This window comes from Galleria mellonella, unplaced genomic scaffold (genome assembly GCF_026898425.1).
Source record: "Galleria mellonella isolate WM207_F2 unplaced genomic scaffold, CSIRO_AGI_GalMel_v1 utg35, whole genome shotgun sequence".
Taxonomy (NCBI): Eukaryota; Metazoa; Arthropoda; class Insecta; order Lepidoptera; family Pyralidae; genus Galleria; species Galleria mellonella.
In genome coordinates this window covers 602,220-628,301 of record NW_026442082.1, presented here as the reverse complement: position 1 = coordinate 628,301, position 26,082 = coordinate 602,220, and the positions used below count along the sequence as shown (strand labels likewise).

General features: G+C 30.4%; 1 protein-coding gene across 1 annotated transcript in view; it reads right to left on the bottom strand.

Moving 5' to 3' along the window:
• Positions 1 to 243: 243 nt before the first annotated feature.
• Positions 244 to 26,082, bottom strand: part of LOC116412842 (uncharacterized) — a 61,139-nt gene continuing 35,300 nt past the window's right edge. Inside the window, exons 2-6 of the mRNA XM_052896813.1 lie at positions 9,080 to 9,127; positions 8,246 to 8,312; positions 3,968 to 4,181; positions 2,292 to 2,401; positions 244 to 896 (exon numbers count right to left, since the gene is read on the bottom strand). Of these exons, the coding sequence (XP_052752773.1) occupies positions 814 to 896; positions 2,292 to 2,401; positions 3,968 to 4,181; positions 8,246 to 8,312; positions 9,080 to 9,127 (522 nt within the window). The 3' untranslated portion in view covers positions 244 to 813. The remainder of the gene's footprint in view (positions 897 to 2,291; positions 2,402 to 3,967; positions 4,182 to 8,245; positions 8,313 to 9,079; positions 9,128 to 26,082) is intronic.

Genomic DNA, 26,082 nt, shown 5'->3' with positions numbered 1-26,082 from the left:
ATACATAGCTAAGATCGTTGCCAGACATCACGATTTTGGCGGTACGTCCCGATTTTTAGTTCAAAATTAAATATCCCGCGTGGGGCAAGTTTACTACCGCTTAACGAAAAGTTAAGCTAATTTAAAAAAAAAACTTTAAAAGGTGTTAAATAATAATTAAATTCATATTGAAGATATAAATTACAATAAGCTGTTTGCGAAACAAAATTCTTCATCGGCATGTTATATATTAAAGTCGCTTTTTTAAGGCACAAAACATATTAGAAATGTATGGTAGTTGTAAGGAATTTGAATTGAATCGAGTTCTTGAATAAATAATATATTTACCAAAATGAATATCGTACACGAACGATATCAAAACAGATACAACACATAAAATAGTTTATATATTAAATAAAACCGTTCAAATGTGAGTGAACTTACACGCCGAAGGTTCCACACATAATAGAGTATCTAAATAGGTTATTGTTTCATTTTAAATAAAAAATATTTAATTTAAATATACATAAAATAAAATTATATTATGTAATATAATAATAATTATAACAATAGTTAATTATGATACCCTATTTTGACCAAGAAATCCATTTTAAAATTTTCCTCCTAGCAAAGAAAACAAAAATATTTTTTCAATTATTTCCTTTGCAATATGTTAATAAATTCCAAATTTGAATTCAATAGTGTTAGTAGTGTTGTGACTGTGACCAGCAACTAAATGTTGATCTTAAAATAATAATTATACAATTAACAAAAAAACATTTTAATTTTGTATGAAGAATGAAAATAACCACCATAACACCTTCTTGTCACCTTTTATCGTCTTCCAAAGGAATACACAGTATGTGTATTTTTACTTTTATAATCACACGCTCCATCCTTGACAATTCTCCAAAATCCTGAAAGATATATTTTGTAAGTAAAACTTAACTTAGTATACTATAAGTAGATAGTTAGCACTAAAAGCCCTTTCTTAAAAGTCAATGAACACATAATACAATGTGATTTAAGGTAACTCATTCATTAAAACTGGTGTTAATTTTCATTTATAGGATTTCAAATATACATATATATAATATATATAAGGGATATATAAGGACAGTAGTAAATACACAAAAAATAAAAAATGTACCTATTAATATAAATTAATATAACAATAAATACTCGTATCATACCGAATAAATATATATATATATATATATATATATATATATATATATATATATATATATATATATATATATAATACAATACATTGTCGTAATTTTATAACAATGTATTATATATTATTGTATTTCAGTTTGAACAAAAATTTATCCAATGCAATTTCTAACATAAGAGACACGAAGCGTGTCTTCAAACCTTAAAAGTAACTTAAGAGGTTTGAAGGGGAAAGAGGGTATGTTCTATAAAATCGATAGGCTTGTTCATACCCGTAGACAGCTTCGTCTTTTCATCAAAGGGACCGTTAACTTGTTTACTATTGTCATTATAATTTAATATTTTGTACCACATAATCTTCTACGAAATTGGTATTGATTTGAATTGATAGCATTCTCATTTTTTGGATGTTTTGTAAAAAATAAAGTTGTCTATAAACAATAATTTACTTATAACCAACATTTGAAATATAAAATGCCAAAAGTACAACGAGTGTCTTATAAGTAAAAACCAGAAAAAAGGGTTACCAAAAATGAGGACTTCCTAGACTACCTAATACTACTAATACCTAAACTAGTTTTATACCTATGCTATAGACATCAATGCTCTCTTTTGAAACCCTCTCTCTTTTGTGAAACCATAATTTTATCAATCACAGTCAGCAACAATTAAATTAATTAACGCTTCGAAATTAGTGCATGTGATGTGTGCAACGTGTAGGAGATGTAAGATGAGCTTGAGCGTGTGTTTGTTGTGTGTGTGTGTGTGTGTGCGCGCGCGCACGTGTACGTGCGCGCATGCATGCACGTATGGACATCACAGAACGTACTGTTTATTGTATTAATGATGTTGGTTTGATACTTGATATCACTTTGTGATTATAAAAATTATGCGCACGTTTTTATATTATAAACTCACAGAATTCGTCTTATTTCACCATTATTTCAGTTTAAAAGGATATGGTAATGAAATTACTTAGCACACAGACATAATATTTTTATCTTCAGAAATGGCAACTGTTGTTATATGTCAAATGTACATAATACTATTTATGCTTATCAGCAATGGATATCACTTTCAATTGGCTTGTTTTAAATTCCAAATTTCATAAAAAAAATAGTGTATTTACTTACTGATTCCTCTTCTGCAGTTATCGAAGTATGCATCGCAAATTGAATCCAATGTGTTGTAACCGTAGCCCTTATTCGGTTCATTTGCAGCGCAAACTTGCTCTCTAACTGGTCTGAAATACAAGCAGGATTTTGCTTTACAAAAAAGCAGTTTCTTCAGTATTTTATTTTACTAGAAGGAGACTGTACCATAGTTATCTGCATGTGTACCTCCCTCTCCATCCCTACTGTCCCTCTCGTGTTTCTGCCGTGAAGTAGCTGTATTTACCTACATAGCTTTGTTTCAGTTTGTTTTGACGTGAGAGTGAAATTTCAGGAGGAGACATAACACCATAGCCCTCATAACAACACAACGCATGAGAAAAGCCATGGATGTCACAGTACATTCTGTGATGTCAATAGTACCACTCATGTATATAAGCGACGGTAAGGACTCTCCATTAAGTGGGCTGTCAACTTGTTTGCCACTCTAAATTGCATAAGTACGAAAATTTAACAAAACAATACACCTAAATATATATAGTATATAAACCAGGTCAGTTAGCCCAAAATAAATTTGTATAGTATTTTTGAACAAATTTACAAATTTCGAATATTAAACATATTGAATATAATATAGTAATGTTAGTAATTCCTTTTTTTTTTTTTTTTTACAACAATTTGACTGATTCGTTTTTTTAACGCCAGTAATAGATCGATAAAAGAAAAACAAATTTAAATATACACAGGCAGCTTATCTCGGGTCAACTAGTGTGAATAAATAATATATAGTGTAGTTTTAAATGAATGAGTGAATGACAACATTATTTTCTTGAATACAGGTTATTACATTAGAAGTATTTAATATTAAAAAGACTATATTCAATTGTGTGTCGTGTAAATACTTAATTTGTAACTTGTCATTAAAATTTATTTTTCTCTGCAACTTTTCTGTTTAACAAATACTTTTCATCTTTCTCAAAATTTGTATAGTATTTTCGAACAAATTTACAAATTTCGAATATTATAGTAGTAATGTTAGTAATTCATATTTGATGAAACTTGATCTACAAGAATATTTCAATTTAAGATTAAAAATCTCAAAATTTGTATGTATGTATGTTTGAAAAGGATAAATGTATGTTTGATAAGGAGAAACTCAAAAACTGATTCACTTAATTTTAAAATTTCTTTTACCTATAGAAAGTTATATGTGAACGAATAATATAAATATTATTTTATTAAAAAAATAAAAAAAAACCATATGTTGCCAATTATACAAAAAGCAGCAAAAAACAGGAAAACTTACTTAGTATATATTATATATTACCTATTTGTTATAATAAGTAGTTTAATAAATAATATGTATTTGATGCTTTTATGCATTATAGGTTTTGTATTTTATGTACGTAAAAATTATGAATTCGCTCTTGCGCCACCTACCCACTTCTATATATTCTCCTTTAACCAAAGGTTGTCTATAAGAGATTGCCCAAGCGATAAGACCGCCTTTTGTACCTTTGTGTGTATATTTTAATCTGTACTTCACGCTACTGTATTCACTTGAATTGTTTATATGTTATTGTTTATTTTTAAGTTTTTAGTGCAATAAAGAGTTAAATAAATACATAAATATTTTTCCTGTTTTATATAAACATTACGCGATATACATCTCTGTCTAATTACATATATGTACTCACTGTGTGAGTATACATCTAATATAGTCATCGTAGCACCTCTCCATTGTTTGATTTATCGGTTGAAATTTCACATTTTCTGGATTTACGTTCTGTGAATTTAAATAGTGAAATGATATTGTACTATAAACTTCCACATCAAAATTCATGGCGTCTACAATTTCCGACTCTGATAGATCAGTGACCTCCAAATTGTCAGCTTCAGTTGTCGCGTTCTCTAAAAAAAATTAAAGTATATTGCATTGTTTCAGTCAGAAAAATTCATATTGTGTTAGTAAAGTTAGCAAAGTAAAATAACTGATACTAAACTTCAAAACAACTGAACACTAAAACTGACCAAACATTACTTGCCAAAGTATAATGTTATTACTTCAAAGTTACGTCATAAGTTCCAAAACTATTATAGTATATTGTACGTAAGTCGTTGAAAAGCATATTTCAAAAATTGCCAAATAAAATATATATTTATATATTTTAACATTACACATATATACAACAAATATTATTACGTATATTTACTTGTACGTTTAAATGACAATTTTAAAATTCGTAATAAAGTAAACAACAGATAATCATCTAATTAAAATCATTGTGATACTTAATTTATGCAGAATTATTACATACTATTCTTTACTCGTGGATTTGTCTGATCACGGTATATTGATTGACTTACGTAAATACTATATCCTTCTTCATTCCAAATATTACATGTGGGCCAAATTTTATGAGGATTGATAGTACCATTAAAAAGGCCAAACAAAAACCAACAAACTCACTTATACATTAATTTTATTAGTAGTAATATAGTCGTATATTACAGGGAGTTAGACGATGCAGGTGGTTCAGGACCGTCACTTATGGTAGTCAATGAGGGAAGGAACCACGAAATTCCTTAGTCGCCGCTTACGATACCCACAGGATAGGAAGGGCTGGCTTATTCTATATTGGGACTATGTCTGTTTCAATAGGATCTGTTTAAATACCAGAGGGAGACTTTGTACAAAAGTCGATTGCTTGGGTACCTCTGTCCCATTCGTGTTTCAACCGTAATGCAGTTGTGTTTGCATGGCTGTGTTTCGGTTTGAAGGGTGGCATATGGCATGAATTTACTGGGTACGGAGGAATAACGCCTGAGTCCTCAGGAATGGCAACGCATGAGGGGTATCATGGGCGAAACAGTATACTCTGTTATGTCCATGGTACTGCTCATGTCTATAGGCGATGGTTACCACTTTCCATCAGGTGGGCCGTCAGCTTGTTTGCCATTCTAAGTTGTATAAAAAAAAAACTTCATGATGAGGCAACCACAGTCTATTGAAATTATCACAGAAACTCTCTGAATGAAATTAATAGCGAATCGAAATATTTAATCCATTAATCAACTTTATAACTACTACTGGACATCAACATTATATGATCAAATCAATAATTCATTTGTTTATTTACATTTTCGTTAAATTAATCACTTTAAAATTTAATACATACCTATTTCACTTACATTTAAAGGGGTGGTTTGCCCTTTCACTACATGTAATCCTATTGCAAATACAAGACATACGTAATATATTTGATATAACATAAACCTACTTCCAGTTAAGTGAATTTTATTAAGATTCAATTCAAACATTGTCTTTTTTGGATATCAACGAGAAATATGAGAAAAATACATTACAAATGTCTTTTAATGACTATTTATAACCTTGGTTATATCTGAGTGTGTAAATCAGTCTATAATTAAAACGTTAATGAAGGCTATGTAATTTTCGTTCCTTGATTAAAGAGATGTTTAACATTCATTCAATTTTCTCTGTATTTCATTACCACGGCTTTTGTAATAGTCTTATATAGAACTATAATTAAATGGAAGTATACGAGCGGGCCCACATATATAAATACTAAAATCTTTACTTATTTAATTACAATACTTCTTTGTCCAGGGGGGCTTGAATCAAATTATGTAAATTTATATATAATTAGGTTTAGATATGATGGGGCTAATATGTCTTTGTAATATAAAAAATATTAGACTAGGTAGAAGTAACACTAATATACATTTATTTCACGACTGTCTGAAAAAAGAGTGGAATGTTTTTAAGGTTTACATACATGTATATATAAGTGCGTTTATTCCATCATAACTTCATTATAATAGGCGCACACGTACTCTTAGAAATGAGTTTTCCCATAGTTGAAAGCTCCACTCCTGATTCTGAGGTGAACACCGAACAATTCTGAAGGGGGCACGCCCCCTTTTCCCTCTTTAAATACCCTTATGGGAGTATGGCATGTATACTTATTCCGTCACTACATAATTCTCTCATTGGATCGATATGAAAGTAAACCTTATTAACAATCAAAATAGTCATCAAAATCGATTGAAAATTATGAAGAAGTTACGTGACACATACAGAGAAAGAAAAGACAAATTGAAAGTTTTAGAAGACTTAAGAATTTAATAGGATATCATCCATCATCCTCAGAGACCCAATGACGGATAATTACAATAATCTGTATCTCAAACTTAAAATAATAAAAATATTGTATAAAATAGCCGGTTAATATTAAAATAATTCATCCTTTTACACACTTGGTAACAGAGGGCTATCCTTTCCCATAAAAAATACATACAAATAGTTTAGTGAAGTAAAAGCCTGACAGAAAGACAAATGGAAACAATTCTGCACGGCCCATTGAGTTTGTAGAACGGTATCCCATATCAATCAAGTTGACGCCTTAATTCTCATGTCTGTTGTTCCTCAATTAAATACCTACATAGTAACACGTTTTATATCTTTTGCAAATGTAGTAGTTTTTACAATAGTTATAACATATGTTACTATGTAAGTATACAGTCAACTACCGAAAGGAGGATAGTATTATTGGGTTAATATGAATGATGTCATACTAGTAATACTACGACATTTGTACTGTATATTGTGTAGTATCTAATATATACACTATACACAATAGATACACTGTTTATCCTAATTTTTTTTTATTTTTCATCTCCAGTCTTCAAAGTTTTTTTCACATATATTTTCATTTTTTTTTTTGCGTTAACATGATCAAAGAGGAGCAAAGCTAGTTTATAATATTAGTAACTTATAGCTATACAAAGAACAAAAAATACAACAAATTAACTGTGTCCAAACCACATTTAATACTTTTTATCATATTTGTCAATACCAAAAATATTTTAACCTATTTCAAACCGTACTTTTGACCTATCTCTAGAGGTTAAACATAATATTGAAAACGTAATTTATATCAGACGTTCAATAACAAGGTACGATGTAAACGTAGACGAAACAGATCTTGGAATACGTGAGTTGTGGTCCCGAATACAAAAATACTGGCCAAGTGTATGTCTGATAAGCATTAATGAGGTTCCGTAACTATATAGATGTTTATACCTCTGTAATTATAAGCTATTATTAAACAACTTTCAAAAAGAACTATATATTTAGCTGTATATTTTTGAGCACATATTACGAAAAATTTTTGTCAATTTTTAAATAATTTTATAAATATATTTGTTAGTAGATAATCAGTAGAGTTTATTCCTACGTATAGTTCTACAATAATATTTTCGCCATAGACAAAGCTATTTTCTTGAGAATCAGAAACTCTTGTGCAATATAATGTCGACTGATAACCACTATTTGAGTATTTATAAGAAAATTGTGAAGAAACTCTAGCTTTTCTAAGGTAAATATATCTCTTAAAATGCGTAAGAGACATTAGGCCGTAAAAATAGTAATATAGAAAATGTATTCAAACTTTCATTTGATGTAATTCGATTATAATTTAGATTATTAAAAAAAAATAATCACCAAATTCGCTTCCACATGAACTTAATTTTTGCGTAACATACAAAAAATATAGTCGAGTTATGAATCTTATAACGAAAAATCAAACGAATCAAATATCGATAAGTCCTTTAAGTAAGGCACACTTTCCTGTAAATTTTCATAAAGTTCTGCATTCTAAAACTAAAACTTATGATACTGTGACTCGCAAACCCACATAGTGCCTATATAGCGAATATAACATTATAAGAGTTCCATTTTCTAATTACCCCTAAAAGCAAAGAAAAAATAACACGTAGAAACAAAATCCTGCATGTTGCTTGGTTTTTAATGTCGTTAAATAATACCTTATTTAAGCGCTCTGTGGCGTATAAAGAGAGATATTTTTCCATACTCATGACACGGTTTCCCTTTTCACAGCTTAAAAGCTACATAATTTATTTACAGAGAAAGCAGGCGGGACTTAACACACCTTGAAGCGATGTCACGTTACGTTGCCTCCGTAAAACGTAGTTTTGCTCTTTAGAATGTTCTGTCCACTGGAAAAGTGTATTTAATATTTAAATGTATTGCCCATCCTTATTTATAAGTCTGACTATATATTTCTTGCTGCTTTGCAACCCTGTTGCTACGGAAATTTCGGAAAATCTTTTCTTAATACAAAGTATCGTAATAATAGAGATGTAAAGTTTCATGTTTCCAGGCGAAAAGTTTTAGAAGCATTGAGCCAACAAATTTTGCAGCGGTTGTAAGTTAGTCAGTTTCTAGTTTTATATATCTACAACTATGTGCAAGATGAAATCTAAGTCCATCCTTTCCATTTAGTCTGCATCCTTCTAAGCCCTTAGAATGCCCATTCTACTATTGAAACTTAAGCTTTACCCTAAAAAACATAAAAGTAAAAATGACAAAAAATTTCAAGCCTCCTGTACTACTCGTAAATCAAGAGCGGTACACGCATTCCTACTGCTATAAGACGCTGAAAAGTTTCTATTTATTGTCATTACAGTGACATTCATGACACTGTTCAGGTTTATAGACAACGATTACCACTTTTATTCAAGTATACCGTAAATACGTTTCCGCATTAGTTTCGCCACATGTTACGCAGATTCAAAAAACATAACCACACTTTATATGACTATAAAATACATATTACGGTCGAGATTTAATCTTTAGAACCCCAAACCGCAATCAAGTCTTTCACCTAACAGAACATACAATTTCAACAAGCTCTATTCAACCTATAGAAAAGGACAAATAGAATAGCAGAAGTTATAATTATATAAAACAACCTTTGACTAACCTCGCTCCAAGTCGACACGCCACCTGAATGCTCTGATTTATCAGTGTACTAACAATGAGATGGAACATCACTTGCAGACACTATCATTCTCTTCGCATTCGGCTCCAAAGCTAACCCTTCAATCTAGTTTTAAGAAAACACGGGTCCATAATTTATCGAGCTCCCTTTACATTTTTTTTTAATTAAAATTTAAATATATTGGTTTATATAATATCTAAATATAAGAGAAGAATTCATGCGCCACTTTAACTTAAATAAATTGAATGTTGGTCTTATTCAGTCTATGTTAGCTGAACTTAAACCAGAAAATTTTGAACATCTCTGTAAATTATTGATGCCCATTAATTCTTCTCTTTCCGCGTCTAGGGAAAGTAGATAAAGTTTTGTTTGAGTAATCAGTTCGGGGTACAATAGGACTGATATACCTGAAGAAGGTAAAAGCCCTTAAAATAATATAAAAAAAAATATCTAAATTAATATCCACTTAAGACACAATAAAGATACATACATTAAAAAATAATAATGAGTAACACAATCACACATATCGCCTGATCCTCAACCTATATTTCTTTGTAAAAAAAAATTAAGTTACACTGATTGTATACAAAAAAAAAAACTTAAACGATGCTAAAGATTTCAATTTTAACGATTAAAATCAATTTTTTTGCGAAGAAAATCTACTTGTATTATATTGGTATGAAAATGGATGTAAGTAATAAGACAAACTTGAACCGGTCTATCATAATCAAAATAGATCGTATACTAAATAAAAAGAGAAAAAACAGACATTATATATAAAACAATGACTGTATTGTTCTCAAATGCAATAATTAAAAAAAAAATTAAAACGAATAGAATAAATAAATATTTCTTTCTTTCTAATGTTCAACCATTTAAATAGGCATCAATTAGGTAATCTATCCTATCAAATATGTATTATGTAATTTTACTTTATTCTTCTAGTACATACCTGAATTAAATTTTTTTATAACTTTTCTTACGGCAATGTAAAAGTTATAGTGTTAGTTCTCTCACAGGTATTTTTATATGCTCGGATCTGAGAATGTGAAATTTGCAGTTTGGGTGCAGTGTGGATGGATAAACACTAGGTTCCATTAATTTGCCTGAATGTCACCAAAGAATCGAACGAAGCCTCATTTAGAGGTGAAAGACGTTTCACAAAACGTGCGTAGACGAAATGGCAGTCGGAGATTGATGGCTAATGTGGAAGGTCGTAGAACTTTTAGTAATAATAATAGTAGTTAATCGTCGAGCGTTGACAGTCGTACAAATAATAATAATAGCGGAATTGAACAAAATAATTGTAATCAAATAATCAGTTATATGGAATTCCGTAAAATAATATTTACTTCAGTAAAATATAAATGTTTAAATATAAAAAAAATATTAGAAGACTGTCATCATTGTGTTCTCTTTTATTTGATATTTATATGTTGTATTTAACATATGTATATATGTTAAACTAACTAACTACATGGAACAGATAAAGGAAACACTAGGCGTCATGTCGTATAGGGAGATAAAGGATATGGCCTGGGATAGAGCTGGCTGGAGGAAGATGCATGGATTGGTTGCACCGACAAGAGGAAACTCTTAAATGAAAATGAAATATATGTATGTACTTGTGTATATGTACATGTGTGTGTATGTGTGTATATATATATGTGTGTGTGTGTGTGTGTATGTATGTATATATATGTATGTGTGTGTGTATATAAATGTAATATATTCTTATTTATGTAGGTTTATATTCATATGTATGTATTCATATTGTATCTTTCAAATATATATATAATGATTTATAATTTATGTAAATATTTATTTTAACTTCTGTTTAGCACTACCACTGCCCACTCACTACTTCCTATGCCACTGTGTTAAGTTGATTGGAAAAAATCTCTTTTAGAGATAAGTTCGCCTTTGCTAACATTGTTATTAACTTATTGTTGTTACTGTATGTTTTAGTGCAGTAAAGAATATATATATAAATATATATATAAATATAACTTCTAATTATAAGAAATATTTTTATTAGAACAGTAAGTTAGCTATCTGTGACACAAGAGAGAATTGTTAATTTCTTTACGAGCAGTTAAGTACATACTATTGATTCTACTTTCCATCAAATAGGCTTCAACTTATTTATTGTTCCAAATAAGGAATTAAAAGTGTATAGATACTACAAATACTTGCATATATATTTACAAATATATCCCGATTGGTCTTCGAATGCGTTTTGTGTTCTATTTACATTATTCTAATTCAATTGGAATCTTTAGATTTCTCCAGATCCATCAATTTATTCACATAAACTTGCCGGTTACGAGTATTTTTAACTTGACCTTTCTTCAATCTATCGTCTATTTGTACACGTAAATTGCCGTACACGTGTATATATATATATATATATATATATATATATATATATATATATATATATATATATATATATATATATATATATATATATATATATATATATATATAAATCTGGTACTGCAGGTGTTCATAGGCTACGGTAACCACTTACCATCAGGTGGGCCGTATGCTTGTTTGCCACCTCAGTGATATAAAAAAGGTACTATCCTTAATCTACAAATAAAAAATACAATAAACAATTTTGTGCCCCGAATAGAGAAAGACTAACATCGAGGGTCAAAAGACAAAACCCCAATTTACATATAAAAAACATCTATTAAAAATATCTAACATTTGCTAGCCAGAATAAAAAATCGTATATCATACTCAGTGGAATGAATGCCCTTGACGTGACTGTAGACCAGCGACGAGTCGGGCTGTAGTTAAATTTGAATCAAGTATCCTTTAACGGTGCTTGCTACAAGTTTTGAGCTTTGGTAAAATATTATCAATATTCTGTGCTCTTATTATAAAAATTATAACCTCCTACAAACCTATTTTGACTATTAGTGTATTTGGTCACTTTCTTATTTAATTAATTTCTTAAATTAGGAATTCAACGCAAAAGAAAAAATCAAAACACTTCAGTAACCAAACAAGAAAAAAAGGTTTATGAAATATACATACATAATGTATTTATATATATTTATTAGATATAAGGAAAACTTATAAAAGGGCTCTTTGAAAATAAAAAGTAATACATTTTATGTCTGTTTTGGATAATTTTTGGCGATTTTCCTTTTTAAAAGGCCAAAAATACACCTGCGATGCCTTTAGTATTGCGGGTGATCGTGAACGGCGGTGGTCACTTATCCTCAGATGTACTATTCATGTTAGCATGCGATTCCTAATTACATAACTCACTCTAATTTTAGCATCGATTTAGAGACGAGATTTCTGACATTCATTATTATCACAAGATTTTGTTTCATTATTAGTTAATTATGTTCATACGTTTCTATAAAAAGTAACATGAAATATAATAAAAAAATCTCAGTTTATTTTCCGCGTTGCTCGTGGAAATTCCCATTTCGCTTACGTTTGTTTTATTTAATATTGTGTGTACAGGTTGTAAGAAAAGTTTTTCGAAAACTGCCAATTAAATTAGAGATGTATATATTTTATTTTTCATGTTTCAAATAGTTATTAAATAAAAGTTGTTTATGACAAAAAGTATAACAGGTACTCATGAATTAATAGTTTAAGTTTTCAGACACACAACACAATGCAAAATCATAAACAAAGTAAAAAAAAATATTAAATAGTTTTATTTCAAAGACACATTGTATTAAATGCTGCACTAAACTACCAGGTACCAAATGCCTGGTCATAAATTCTCTCTTCTCATCAATGTAAAACATTTGTTAATCTAAAATAAAATTGGTACCGTATCCTGAGTAATTAGATATATAAATGATCGTTCTACAATGTCGCACGATAATAAAGACAGATTGATTTTTACACACATTTTGCATAAAATGTCCATTGAGATGATACAGTCAACTCGCCAATATATTCCTAAGGCATGTTACACTCAATGCACTCAAGCAGTCCGCTATCGCTTACAACTTGTTTCCCTACGAGTGGAAGTGCACCAGTTCCACTTGAAGCTTCCAACTCAGTGATCTATTAGTTTCAAAACACTGCAACGTTTACAAAGAGAAATAGTCTTTCTACGAACGACCGTAGAATACACATCTGGATGATATTTCAATTATACAAATCTCACATCATCAATCAATCTCAATCAAAAACTGACTACACGATTCAAGATTACGAATAGGCGTTCATTTTAACGTCGTGAATGTAACTTAGAATATAACAAAAATCATAATTGTGAATTAAAAAAAAAAATAAAAATATAAAAGCGCCTACTTCCATTACCAAACCATGCCATATTAGCTATTAATTGTCCACTGCTGAACATAGGCTTCCCCAGGGTTTTCGGGAGGATTTTGTCAATAGTTGCCACGTTTGGCAGATTAGTTGGCAACCCTAGTTAACCCTTTGATGATATTTTACTGGGAGATACTACTATCCATCCCTTGACCATAAGTTTTCCCTTTATACGCACGTACCTCCATTATACACAGATAATTCAAATAAAACGAAAATCTCATCGCAAGTAAAAACGCTATCTTGTAGTAATTAATAATTAGTTGTATCCATATTTAAAGTATCATGCATTTTAATTCATGATTAATATTTTTATGGTATACATTAATTTGAACCAAAAGTATTGTATTAATTATCCAAATAATTTCAATAGATATCTAATTTCTTTAAAATCTGTTTAGCTAATTAAGCATGTTGGTGTTGTTAATCAATAACATTAGATATAAATGACATATTCTATTGTTACAAACAACATAATAGATTTATTTACACAAATGTATGCACACATGCACCTATCTAGGTTAACACAATTTTTAACTTGGTAATGTGCCAGACGAAATTGCAAAAACAAGTTATAAAATAACGTAAAAGGGATAACAATTTATTTAGTAAGAAATTATCAACCTTGAAAACGTTTTACACTAAATTATTTTAAACTGTCGTTTTTCGCAGCAATTTTGCCAAAAAATATAACACTTAATACAAACTACCACGATTTTCTTGAAGGTAACACCAAAACTTAAAATTGACGTTCTAATATTATATTCTCTATTCGTAAAATAATAAGGTTCAAATTTTGGGCTCAGGCAAGTGAATGGTCGGATGGTTTTGCTATTTTGCTGAAGGGTGTTTCCAGAATACAGTGTAGATAGCAAACTCTTACATAAATAAAGGGAAACGACTACGACCGTTGCTAGGCAAGCTGCAAATTCAGCTGAAATTTCACTAGACCGATGAGTTTGAATTGATTCCTTAAAATATGTGACTGAAGTAGTAAAAGTTTTTTCTCGACAGTTTTTGCACTTAAAGGTAATATCACATTTTCAACCAGAGGGAGACTTTGTACAAAAGTCGATTGCTTGGGTACCTCTTTTGTTTCAACCGTGAAGCAGTTGTGTTTGCATAGCTGTGTTTCGGTTTGAAGGGTGGGATATGGCGTGAATTTACTGGGTACAGAGGAATAACATTTGGCAACGCATGGGGGGTATCATGGGCGAAACAGTATACTCTGTTATGTCCATGGTACTGCTCACTATAGGCGACGGTTACCACTTTCCATCAGGTGGGCCGTCAGCTTGTTTGCCATTCTAAGTATAAAAAAAAAAAAAAAAAAAAAAAAAAAAAAAAAAAAAAGATTTTTTGACGAATGTAAGTATATTCTACAGAAAAAGTTCGCAGTACTCTGCCAGCCTATGGTGTAGGCGTAGTAACCATTCCATTCTCATCCCACAAAAAGTCTGTACCAAAAACGAAGTAGTCTGTTATGTTTGTTATTGTTCTCACAAGTACGTTCATCTTGTTCTGATATCAAAGATATTGACAATAAAAACTGGATAAAAGTGCTAGAGCGGGCAGGGACGCACTTTAAAATATTTCTATTTCGATAAACTTTATGGTCCATTCACAGATTCGTATGACGTCACATATAAAGTTTTCATAAATTTCTTGAGTCTATAACCTAACTATTTATATCTTTAAAAAGAATATTTTATAAATTGTTTTTATCTAATAAAAGTTTTAAACAAACATATAGTACACCTGATAGTAAGCGGTTACCTCTCGCAATATGGATACCTTAAATTACCATATCCAGTAATTTATATATATAATTTCACTTGACATCAAAAAACTGGACATGGGTAACATTGGTACTCCTCCAATATTTATATATTGGGTTCTTTCGGACATTGACGGCAGAAAAAAGGTCATCACCCATTTCGATATCGCCCGTACCTGCCGGATGTCTATATTAATTTCTTTATGTTTCTTTATTATTATGCTATTTATAATTATTTCTTTATTTTAATTTATTAAATTAGGTTCTTCATTTCGACATTAAATACTGGATAACAAACATTTAACATATTCGTTATTTAGCCAATGTATACAGGTAGTAAGTACAGATTTCAATACCTACCTATACCCATGGATATCTAGATAGAAACACCTGCATGGTACATGTTATGCAGACTCTTACATTAATATTGGTACATATAAATGATTTAACTAATTATGCAAATTAAAATATGAAGCTGTATGAAAATGTTAAATTATTTACATTACTAGCTGTTTCTTATAGCTTTACTCGCATGAATCAGTATATAAAATATCCTATCCTACCAAGTTAGTATATAGAATACCCGTGTAACAAATTTCAATCAAATTCGTTTAGTAGTTTTAACGTGAAAGAATAACAAGCATCCATCCATCGTTACAAATTTTCCCATTTATTATATTACATAGGATTACCTTCACTAACCAGTATGTAAAACTAAAAGTACCACAAGAAAATGTACTTACTATAAAATTACTCGAATTTCTTTAATATCTGCAAAACTTCCAAGTTTGTAAGCGGCTATCACACTTTACGGTAGCAGGTGTGGAACGGATCGTGAACTCATATATGTTTACATCAAGATTAATTTATTTTGAGATACGTGTATATAATCTATTATATACATAATGGAATCTATGTTTTTTTTTTTTTATCGCATACTGGTTGTTTCTTGGCCACAACAGAATATCAGTGTTTTGCTCTTTTAAGGGCAAAGCAATAAACTGAGTTGTGACCATTTTGTGTTACTATGGCACACTTGTTGCATTATTTTGTTTCTTTTTTTTTTGTTTTGTTGCTTTTTTATTTTCATTCTTTTATCTCTTTTACTGTGTATTATGTGTATGTTTTTTATTGTAATTTTTGTGCTATAAGTAATTTAAATAAATTATCTATCTATCTATTTATCTATCTTCTTTTTATTCCGCCTGCAAGCCAGTATCTCGCATTTCTGTGGGGAATTTCGGAAAATGTCTTCTTAGAAGTTTTTGCTTTTTGAATTCTATGTTAATAATTTCGTAAACATAACAATGTCCAATCAACAATAAATTTTACGATCAACACGACGTCATACAATAGAAGGGTTAAACTTCATTGAACGATCGCTTGATCAATTCTAACAAAACATACACCAGTTTTTTTATGAAAGGCTAATACCCACTCAATTATACAAATTCGTAGAAATTCATTCAGTCATTTCCTCGTAATGGCGTGACAGACAAACATCAATTCTAGAAATAGCTGACTTAATTGCCTTTTATTTTATATTCTTCCCAGTTAATTTTCGCAAAAACGCAATACACAGATTTTCCGACCCTTACGACTTTATTTATAACTGGCTAATTATTATAGGTTATATTTTGTCGTTTTTATTCTGTTCATTACTAACTACTAGCAAACCCTCTTATAAGTTATATTATGAGAAAGGAATTGTTAGTGATACGGACTACCAGTTCCATTGCTAGTAATATACCCTGCCAGGTCGACCTCCACGTGGTCCCCCCTGGAAACCATTGTGCTGAATCCCAGTTGTATACATCACTATGGGCTTAATGACCTGCCTTTTCATTCTCACCTGTCATCGCTCACTGGTGCCCCGCCAGTAAATAACGTTAGCGCAAGCAGGTGCACTTCCATTATCATCTATTAAAAAACTCCCCTTTATGGAAGAGGCCTATGTTCAGCTATGGACAGTTAATAACTGATATGATGATGATGATTCTGTACATAAAATTAATTAGTCATGCTAAGTAGGCAGATATTCATGAGATGTAGACAGGTATAACCGAGAGATAGACAGATATATAAATTTTATTGACAGATTAGTTATATTTTACTAAACAAAATCATACCCGAAATTAGCCCACGGCTACGATTAAATGTTCAAGTTTACTTAGGAACTTCCAGTCAACCATGATCCCTGCTTTGTTACTGTATTAGCATACAAAAGTAAATATTAATGTTTTATCTATATTTATATTATCTATGTATTTCCGTTAGATATTATCTACGAAGGGTCTACAATATATAGTCTGTAACAATCGCTAACAAAATTCTTACTGATATAATAAAAAGAAAATGTGTTCTCTTCGTTACCACTTAGCGCCTTAACGGCTAAACCAATCACAAGATTATTTCTATTCCATTCTATTCTATTCCATTGTAGTCTATACTAAGGAAATTTGAAATATACGTACCATATAGGATGGAGAAGGATATAGGCTACTCCTTATTCCAGTCTGTAGACATATCGTGGTCACGCGGACGAAAAATGGGTAAAAGATAGTAAAGCATACGTAACACCAGTAAACTCGTCACCACTTCGGATTCATATATGCTCGGCGAAATATAGACATGAAGAGTATAGTACCTTCATTACAACAATCTGCGCAATGTCGACAAATGGTTCGGACTAACTTATTAAAGTTTACAGTCACGGAAATATATATATATATATTTTTATTTAATACAAATTGTTATTTTAATATCCGCTTGAAGGATATTGATATGGACTATCAAATATCCTCTATGATATCCCTCCCTTATCCCTGAGTCGAATATCAAGGAATATGTAAACACTTGTTTATTTATTTACTTCGCAAATATTTACGTCAAGTTTCGTTTCAATGGTCCTATAACTTGTTTGAGATAGTATTTTTTTCTTATATGCAAATATTGAATGGCTTATACATCATTGCTATGAACCTATTTGTTTAAATATATACGTCTCATTTTATTAATCTTACTTAATATAAATATGAAAGTTAGTAAAGATGTTTGGATGTAGTTACTCAAACACACTTAAATGGCTGAATGGATTAAATGAAAAAATGGTAGGTTATATTGTAACTGAACATATAACAACTTCATAGATAAAGAGATAGATAATCTTTATTTTTCCGTAGTAAGACTTAATAAAAATATAAAAAAGAAAACTACAAGAAAAAGTCACACTGAAAAAACATTGAACAGGTTTATAGTTTAAAGCGATTTCTGCCATGTAACCTTTGGACAGAAAAGAGTAACATTTTTTTAATTTTTAGTCATTTTAACTTGCTGATACATAACTTGCTGATAAACACATACAAATATATAAATATAATTTTTATACTATGTATACGAATACATATACATATATAGTTATAAAAATAAAAAAAAAACTACTATGCTCATCAAACATAAATTACAAAAATGACAATTTACTCAAATGAAACCCTTTATTTTAAAACTCAGTAGGTATTTTATAATTCGTATAAAAAATGGTAACAAGTTGTACAATAAACGATTTGTTATAAAAACTACTGAAATGTACTCCTACTCGTGTCTGCAACTGAAGACTTCTAAACGACGTAAAAATTAAGAAAAAAGATACTATGGAAGAAGTCAAACTGCTCCTTTAGATAGCAAAGAGAAATATTATTATAGCCATAAATAGCTATCATTGATATAGGCTAATCTACTCAAGTGGCCACTTTTTATTCATTTTATATCTAAACTTTAATTAGTATTTATACTCGTAATGACATTTGTCTGGCTTATAATAATAATAATAAATTTATTTGCTATGATTTTGGATATAGAACATTTTAATTATGAATAGTTGTCTCAACTAACTCAAATACGTCTCATATATTCTGTTATTTTTTTTTCTATATCATCTTTTATTTTTATTCTCTACTCACGACTTTCTCCGCGTGATTGAGATAATACTGATTAATCGAGATGAAACGTTTGTCCTTCTCCATCATATTTTTATCCCGTAGATTCGACGGCTTAATCTCATCCACTTAATTCGCCAAAGACATGTTTTTGACGTTCTTTTAATCAATATTGCGTGAACGATGTCATACAAATTGATTGACAACGCAATATCTTAGACAAAGGGATGTTGTTTTCCGGAAACTCCAAACCAAATCTCAATGTCTGAATATTTAATATATTAATTCGTATCCTTTAAGACTTATTACCGAAAATACCGACTTCATTCTTTACAAAAATAGTCATCAATACGAATAAAAAAGAAGTCATCAAAAGCGATTCTAAATTCAAAAGTTATCGCATAATATAAACGCAAAAAAAAATTAAATTGATGCCTTCCTCTTTTTTAAATCGGCTTAAACGAAAAACTGTCGTTCCCTTATACTTCAAAAGAAATATGGAACAGAATCTGATATCAGTTTGACGATCTACATTTGTGAGGGAAGGTTCATAGTTACGGAGATTAAGGTTCTAGTAATCGAGCCGTTATCTATCAACCCATATCAGGTCGATCTCCAAGCAATGCCTCTCAGAAACCATCGTGTTTAAAACCTGGTGAGTGCATCATGATAGACTTTATCCTCATCTATAATACATACTTTAATGATAATTTACTTACGTAATCAATCAGTGTAGTAATTTTCATCCCCTTAAAGAAACACTACGTTTGAAACGTAGGACGTATAATTTCAATAAGCTACGTCAGTTGCTTTTGTGTAACGACAACATTGAAACTTTACCCACTTGCAATACTCACATATTTATAGTATTGGTATACAAAATAAGATATGATTATCTACTCTCCTCCTACCTCCTATGTCACCATAAAGACCTATTACAAAAAGGGAAATCCTTTTTATATAAATACAGTCATCCCAGCTTTACAAGGATAAATAGAATTTTTCAAAATAATGTATATCTTATCTTATTCGCTGATAATATATATTTTTATAAATGAGAGGGTTTTTAAAATCGGTTGGATACTTTTTAAATTTATTTGTTACAAAAAACATAACAAAATCAAATCTTTCTTCTTTATAATATTAATTCTCGTATAGATGTACCTACCTAAGTCTAGAATACGCCGGGATAAACACGGTAAGCGTGCTAATTCGCCATACCTAAAAGGGGTAACAAAGAGCTTATCCAACAGAGCTAACCACCCGCAGACTTTAATTTCCTGTTAATTACAGCATTAGGGATTTACGCCTTAAATAATTTGGCATTTCCTAATAGATTCTTACGGCAGACTCAAAGCAGACTCCTGTACAAATATATTGCAAATTGCAAAATTTCTCTTGTACTATTATATCTTGTACTATTATATCTTATACTAGATATGCCCCTAACTTTGTCTGCATAAAACTCAGAATAAGCAATTAACTAGTTTCAATGTATCTAATTCGAGTACGTCTCTTGCACTCGATAAGATTTACTTCCACGTTAATTCTTAACAATTGTGTTACTTTTGAAGTCAAAATTGCCATATTTTGCTAAACAAACAAACAAACAAATACTTAAATTATAAACAAATATTAAAATCATTAATATTAATTGGATTTATAGCCGCTAAACTATAAAAAAAAAAACAAGGAATAACAATGAAATAAGACAACAAAAAACATAAAATACAAATTCACTGAAATGTTCTCACAATCATTCAGAATAAATGCTCCGCTCCGCTTGATTTTAATAAAATTCTCACTTTAAAACTGTCCGCTTAGGTAGCTTCAAACGGTCTTAATGAAAATTAAGTGATTTAGAGACAGGGTCTAGATTTCGTGGATTCTATTCGGAGTTCCGCGTACAACCGACTTTATTTGGGTCCCTTTAGTCGATATGTCGTGGACTTTCTATAATCTTTATAAATAGCCGTGTCTCCAAATGAAATCTGAGTGCTTTATCCTGGACCCGACTAAGCTGTATCACACGATAGACTTTTTGCCAAATTTATCCTTCCAACGACTTTTTATCGGCACACCGAAAATATATTTCTTGTATAAGTCTATAAATAAATAACATAATAGAGCTTCTATCTTTTGTACTCAATAATTTTGTTATTATATAAACATTTTTCTTAATAAAATGCTTGTTATTTGTATTATTGTGCATGATTTATTTTGAAATTGCTAGTATGGAAGTTGCTACTAATAAAAAATCTGAATTGCGTGAAAATCTAATAAAAATCTAAAAACATATAACTAATTACTACACGACCAAAAAAGTTATTCTGTTATTTTATTGGACTTAAAAACTATCTACTATTATTATACTGCACAAAGAATAAAAATTTAACTATGTGGGTGTCTGTTGAAAAGAAATAATAACCAAAATATGTTACCTAGATGTTTATAACAAAATCCTTGATGCCCTAGAACCCAAATACTGTTATATAATAATATAAAAATATAAATGTAATTATGTTTGAAACATGAACTTTTATATTTACTATAAAATAAGTATTATTAGATTATAATTTGTCTTTATATATTTATTTTATTTATATTCGAAAATATTTTAAATGTATCTTTTGTATAGAAATGTAAATCTTAATTTTATTACTCATATCATCATCATCATCATTTCACCCATTATTCGTCCACCGATGGACATAGGTCTTTCTTCCTATTACATATCAATTGCCAATAAATGTTTTTTTTATAATATTTACTTGACAATTAATTAGATACTGGTACTAAAGTAGATAGTAAAATAAAATAAAATACAATGTCAGTTAAAATAATCGACATTCGACAACTTATTGGATTATCGATTATTTTAAAAGATAAGTTAAATTTTCATCTGTCAGTAGATATTCGTCACAAGAAATCACCTGTATAATAAAAATATTTTAACACGTCAAATATCTGATAAGAATCAACGCGTCACGTGCTCCAAGTATTTTCTACTTTTGTTCAAATAAATCAGAGTCTACAAACAAACAGATACAAATACAACTATTTTTCAAACGTCTGATACGTGACCTAAAGAAGATAGTAAGAAAGCAGTGGTTCTGAGTGGTATTATTAAGAACGTTTATACCGAGGTACCGTCTCCCGTATAATAGTAAAGAAATATCAGGTAGTAAGTTATTGTTCCACAAAAAAGCAACTTCAATCGTAAAGAAATATATACGCACACACACGTACATCCACGCATGCACTCATGCACGCACACACACAGAGAGACAACAACGCACGCGCTCACGTACGCACACATACACGCAAATGTACACCCACACACAAACACACTCACACATCAAGGAATGATGAAATGTTTTATAGCAACTTATATGTTACTTTTGTACTATCTCTACTAGTAGGTTTTGCTTCGCAACAAGCATTTTTTCTCGATATAGTAAAACAGCATCTTCAACCGTTACTACAATTTTATTATAAAGCAACATGAAATCAAATCACGATGATTACAAAAATAATTGTGAAATCATTAGAATTAGGGATAAAATGCAAAAATCAAACAAATCACTGAACGACTTCTTTTGGAAGTCCCTTAAAAAGAAAAATATTCCCTCACGCTTACCACGCACAAGTTAACAAACAGTATCTTTCGTCAATTCTCTAAGGTATATCATTACTCTATAAGAAGTACCATCAGGTCACTATAATAACAAATGTGTGACTACATACTAGAAACAGTTATCGATCCTTTAAGGAACATGCATCAATTATATGAAGTGTACAACAATCTTCTCATGTCCTGTCAGGTAAAATTACGATTTTTAGGCTCAAAAATGTTTCTAACGAAAGTTATTAATACAAGTAATAAATGGATTTATATGTTTACCTGTTCCATATTCTGAATTACATTCATATATATAAGCACAATATGTGCGTGTGAAGTTAGTTCAATTGGCACATTATGACGATATCGCGAGGTATTAACCAATCGCGATTATTTCCAGGTAGATGATAGTGAAGGTCCCTCGCCCCCATTTCAATAGGGAACTGACACCCTTGCATACACATTCTCTAGATGTTACTCGTCCTCTATAAATGTCACAGGATACCAGTAGGGCAACAATTAACTAGGCGACAAAATATCAATTATTCTAACTATCGCCGCATCGATGCTATCCCTTATCGCTTCTCGGCCTTTTGGCTAATATTTTTTTAATTTAAATACATGTATATCACTGCATTAATATATTTCGGCAATAGGACATCGGACTTTAAAAATACATAATTTTAGTTAACCACTGTATAATGCTCATATAATAAAATCCTCTAAACCCATATCTGTACCCAATAGAAATAAATGACTCAGTATTAATGCATAATATAAAGTAAAAAGAAATAAAAATAAATTAAAACTGCTCACATTCAAAAAGGCGAAAATGTCGACCTAGGATGTTGGTTTTGGCACATTTAAGTAATAAATAATACTTTGCTATCATTTGAAATAAATGTGAAATATTGACGTCTATTTTTCTTAAATCGGAGACGGACGGCAGCCCGTAACGTAATAAATAGCTATCATCATTAAACGAAGTCTAACGATGGCGGTCCCTCACTGTCGACTGAGAGGTGAACAACATTTGCAATAGGAAACGTGCCTTCTTAATCATGATCGACCCTTATGATCTACAGACTGCGTTCTAAAAAAAGAAAAAGCTGATGTTTTTAATACGTCACGCTCTTCCCCTTATCGTATTCCAGATACACAATCCATAAATACATGAAAGGAATAAAGGATAGTTAAGAATAGGGACTAGCAGTCCCATTGCATCCCATAGCAATATACTCTTTCTATCAGGTCTCGCGATACCGCCTGGAAATCAGTGTGGTAATTACTACCAAATTAATTACAATAAATTACTTGTGCAATCATCACAATGCCAACTGACCTTACTTCAACCTATACGAGTATCTCGCTATTTTATACTATTAACATAGGTGCAACCAGCCTTCAAGGAAAGAGCATATTTCTTTTTAAAAGGCCGGCAGCACACCTGCAATACAGTTGGCGTTGTGGGCGATCATGGGCGGCGGTACTCACTTATCATCAGGTAAGCCGCATGCTCGTTTGCCCCCTGTATTGTACAAAAAACCATTTATTCTTAATCTATAAAATACTCAGTAGATATTCAAGGAAACAATGTCATCAAAAATCGGCTAAGAGATAGACAAGCACTGATAGTAGTAACTTGAGGAACACTACACTGAAATCCTTTACTTCAGCCATATTGGTTCTAATATGCTCAATGAAAGGTGATTATATCGAGTGTTACGTTCATAGCGACGGTATCAAGTGACAAATGTTCTAGTTTAGAAGTATTTCCCGTAGTTTTCATGCTTGGTAGACGAATTAGCAACCGTTATTAGCCTTTTAAAGATGTTGTAAGAGAGATGCTCTACCATTAAGTTCCTTTAGTCGCCTCTTACGACACCCACAGGATGGGAAAGGTATGACCTTTTCTATGCCGAGAACACACGGCCTAATATGGATTATAATCATAAGCATATATAATACCATCATTATGTAAGTACCAATTTCTTCAGTTGTTTTAGTGGTATCCACTACTCAATCTGACTAATACCTTAGGGGTATTTGTATTTTACAAGAGGCATTTCCTATCGTATCTTTGCAGTCCACGAGGTAAATCAAACCCATATCAGATTGGACAGCTATAAATAATTGTCACTTTAGTACAATAATAGCCGGGAATAAGCCTTTAGTATTTTTTCCGAAGAACTGACAGGATTTTATGTGGGATCGAACTTAAAAACAAATATTTTTTCATTAGAAATTAGGTGTAGTGTCATTTGTTATTATAATAATCAAAAAGTAAATGCAGAATATTTAGGACTTTATTAGGACTAACTTGTTATTTTTTCTATTTATTTAAAAGTTTAAATAAATACCGTATAATGTCTTAAAGCAATAATTTTATTTCCGAACGTCATAATGTTTATGTCCCAATTAAAATAAAAATTAAGTTATTAATAAATATATAAAATTCGTTGCACCGACAAGAGGAAGCTCTTAAATGAAAAGAGAGAATAAATATAGAATGCACGTCATTCTCTCTTATAATTGATTGGATGACCCAATATTATCCGGATTTCCCTTTTTGGCGGAGATATTTTCATCATCAGTATGAAAGCTACATAAAAATAATTGTTCGCGATCCAAATTAGAAATTTTCCGATTCTATTAGGGTCTACAATGTATTTTAAATTTTAACTTCGTTAATAGGTTACAAATGCAAAAGGATTGATAAAGTTAATAACGATACCCAACAAATGGAATATACAAAAAAAATATAATAGATTATTATATTTTCAATAACAGACATTGATACAAAAAAAAATAGATGAATTCTATCATGGATTTTGTAAAAAAATATCTTTGACAGCTTTTGACTTTTCTATTAAATTTTTGACATATTTGCAACCGACTTCAAAAAGAATAAGCCTCTCACTTTTATTGTAGTTTTATATGCAAGTATTTGATTGTATTTTTTGTATGTAAGTTACACATTATTATAATAATTTGAATGATTTTTTTTATGTAATCGATACCAATTAATCTCATTTTAATCCCATACTATTTTTTTTAATTATTATACGCAATTTTTTAACGAAATTAAATATTTTGTTGTCGTCGTATATTGGGAATATTATCGTTTGCACATAATAACATCGCTTAAGCTTGGTAGGATACAAGCAATATTCTTTTGTAAGAAATATAAAAGTGGGTAGGGTTGGCAGATAAAAATAAAGACATTTTAGGATGTAAACTTTCGCTACAACTTTTCTAACTTTACGGAGATACAAAGGTAAAGTTCTTATTAACGCAAAGTATGGACATAAAAACTCGTATTTTAATATAAAAG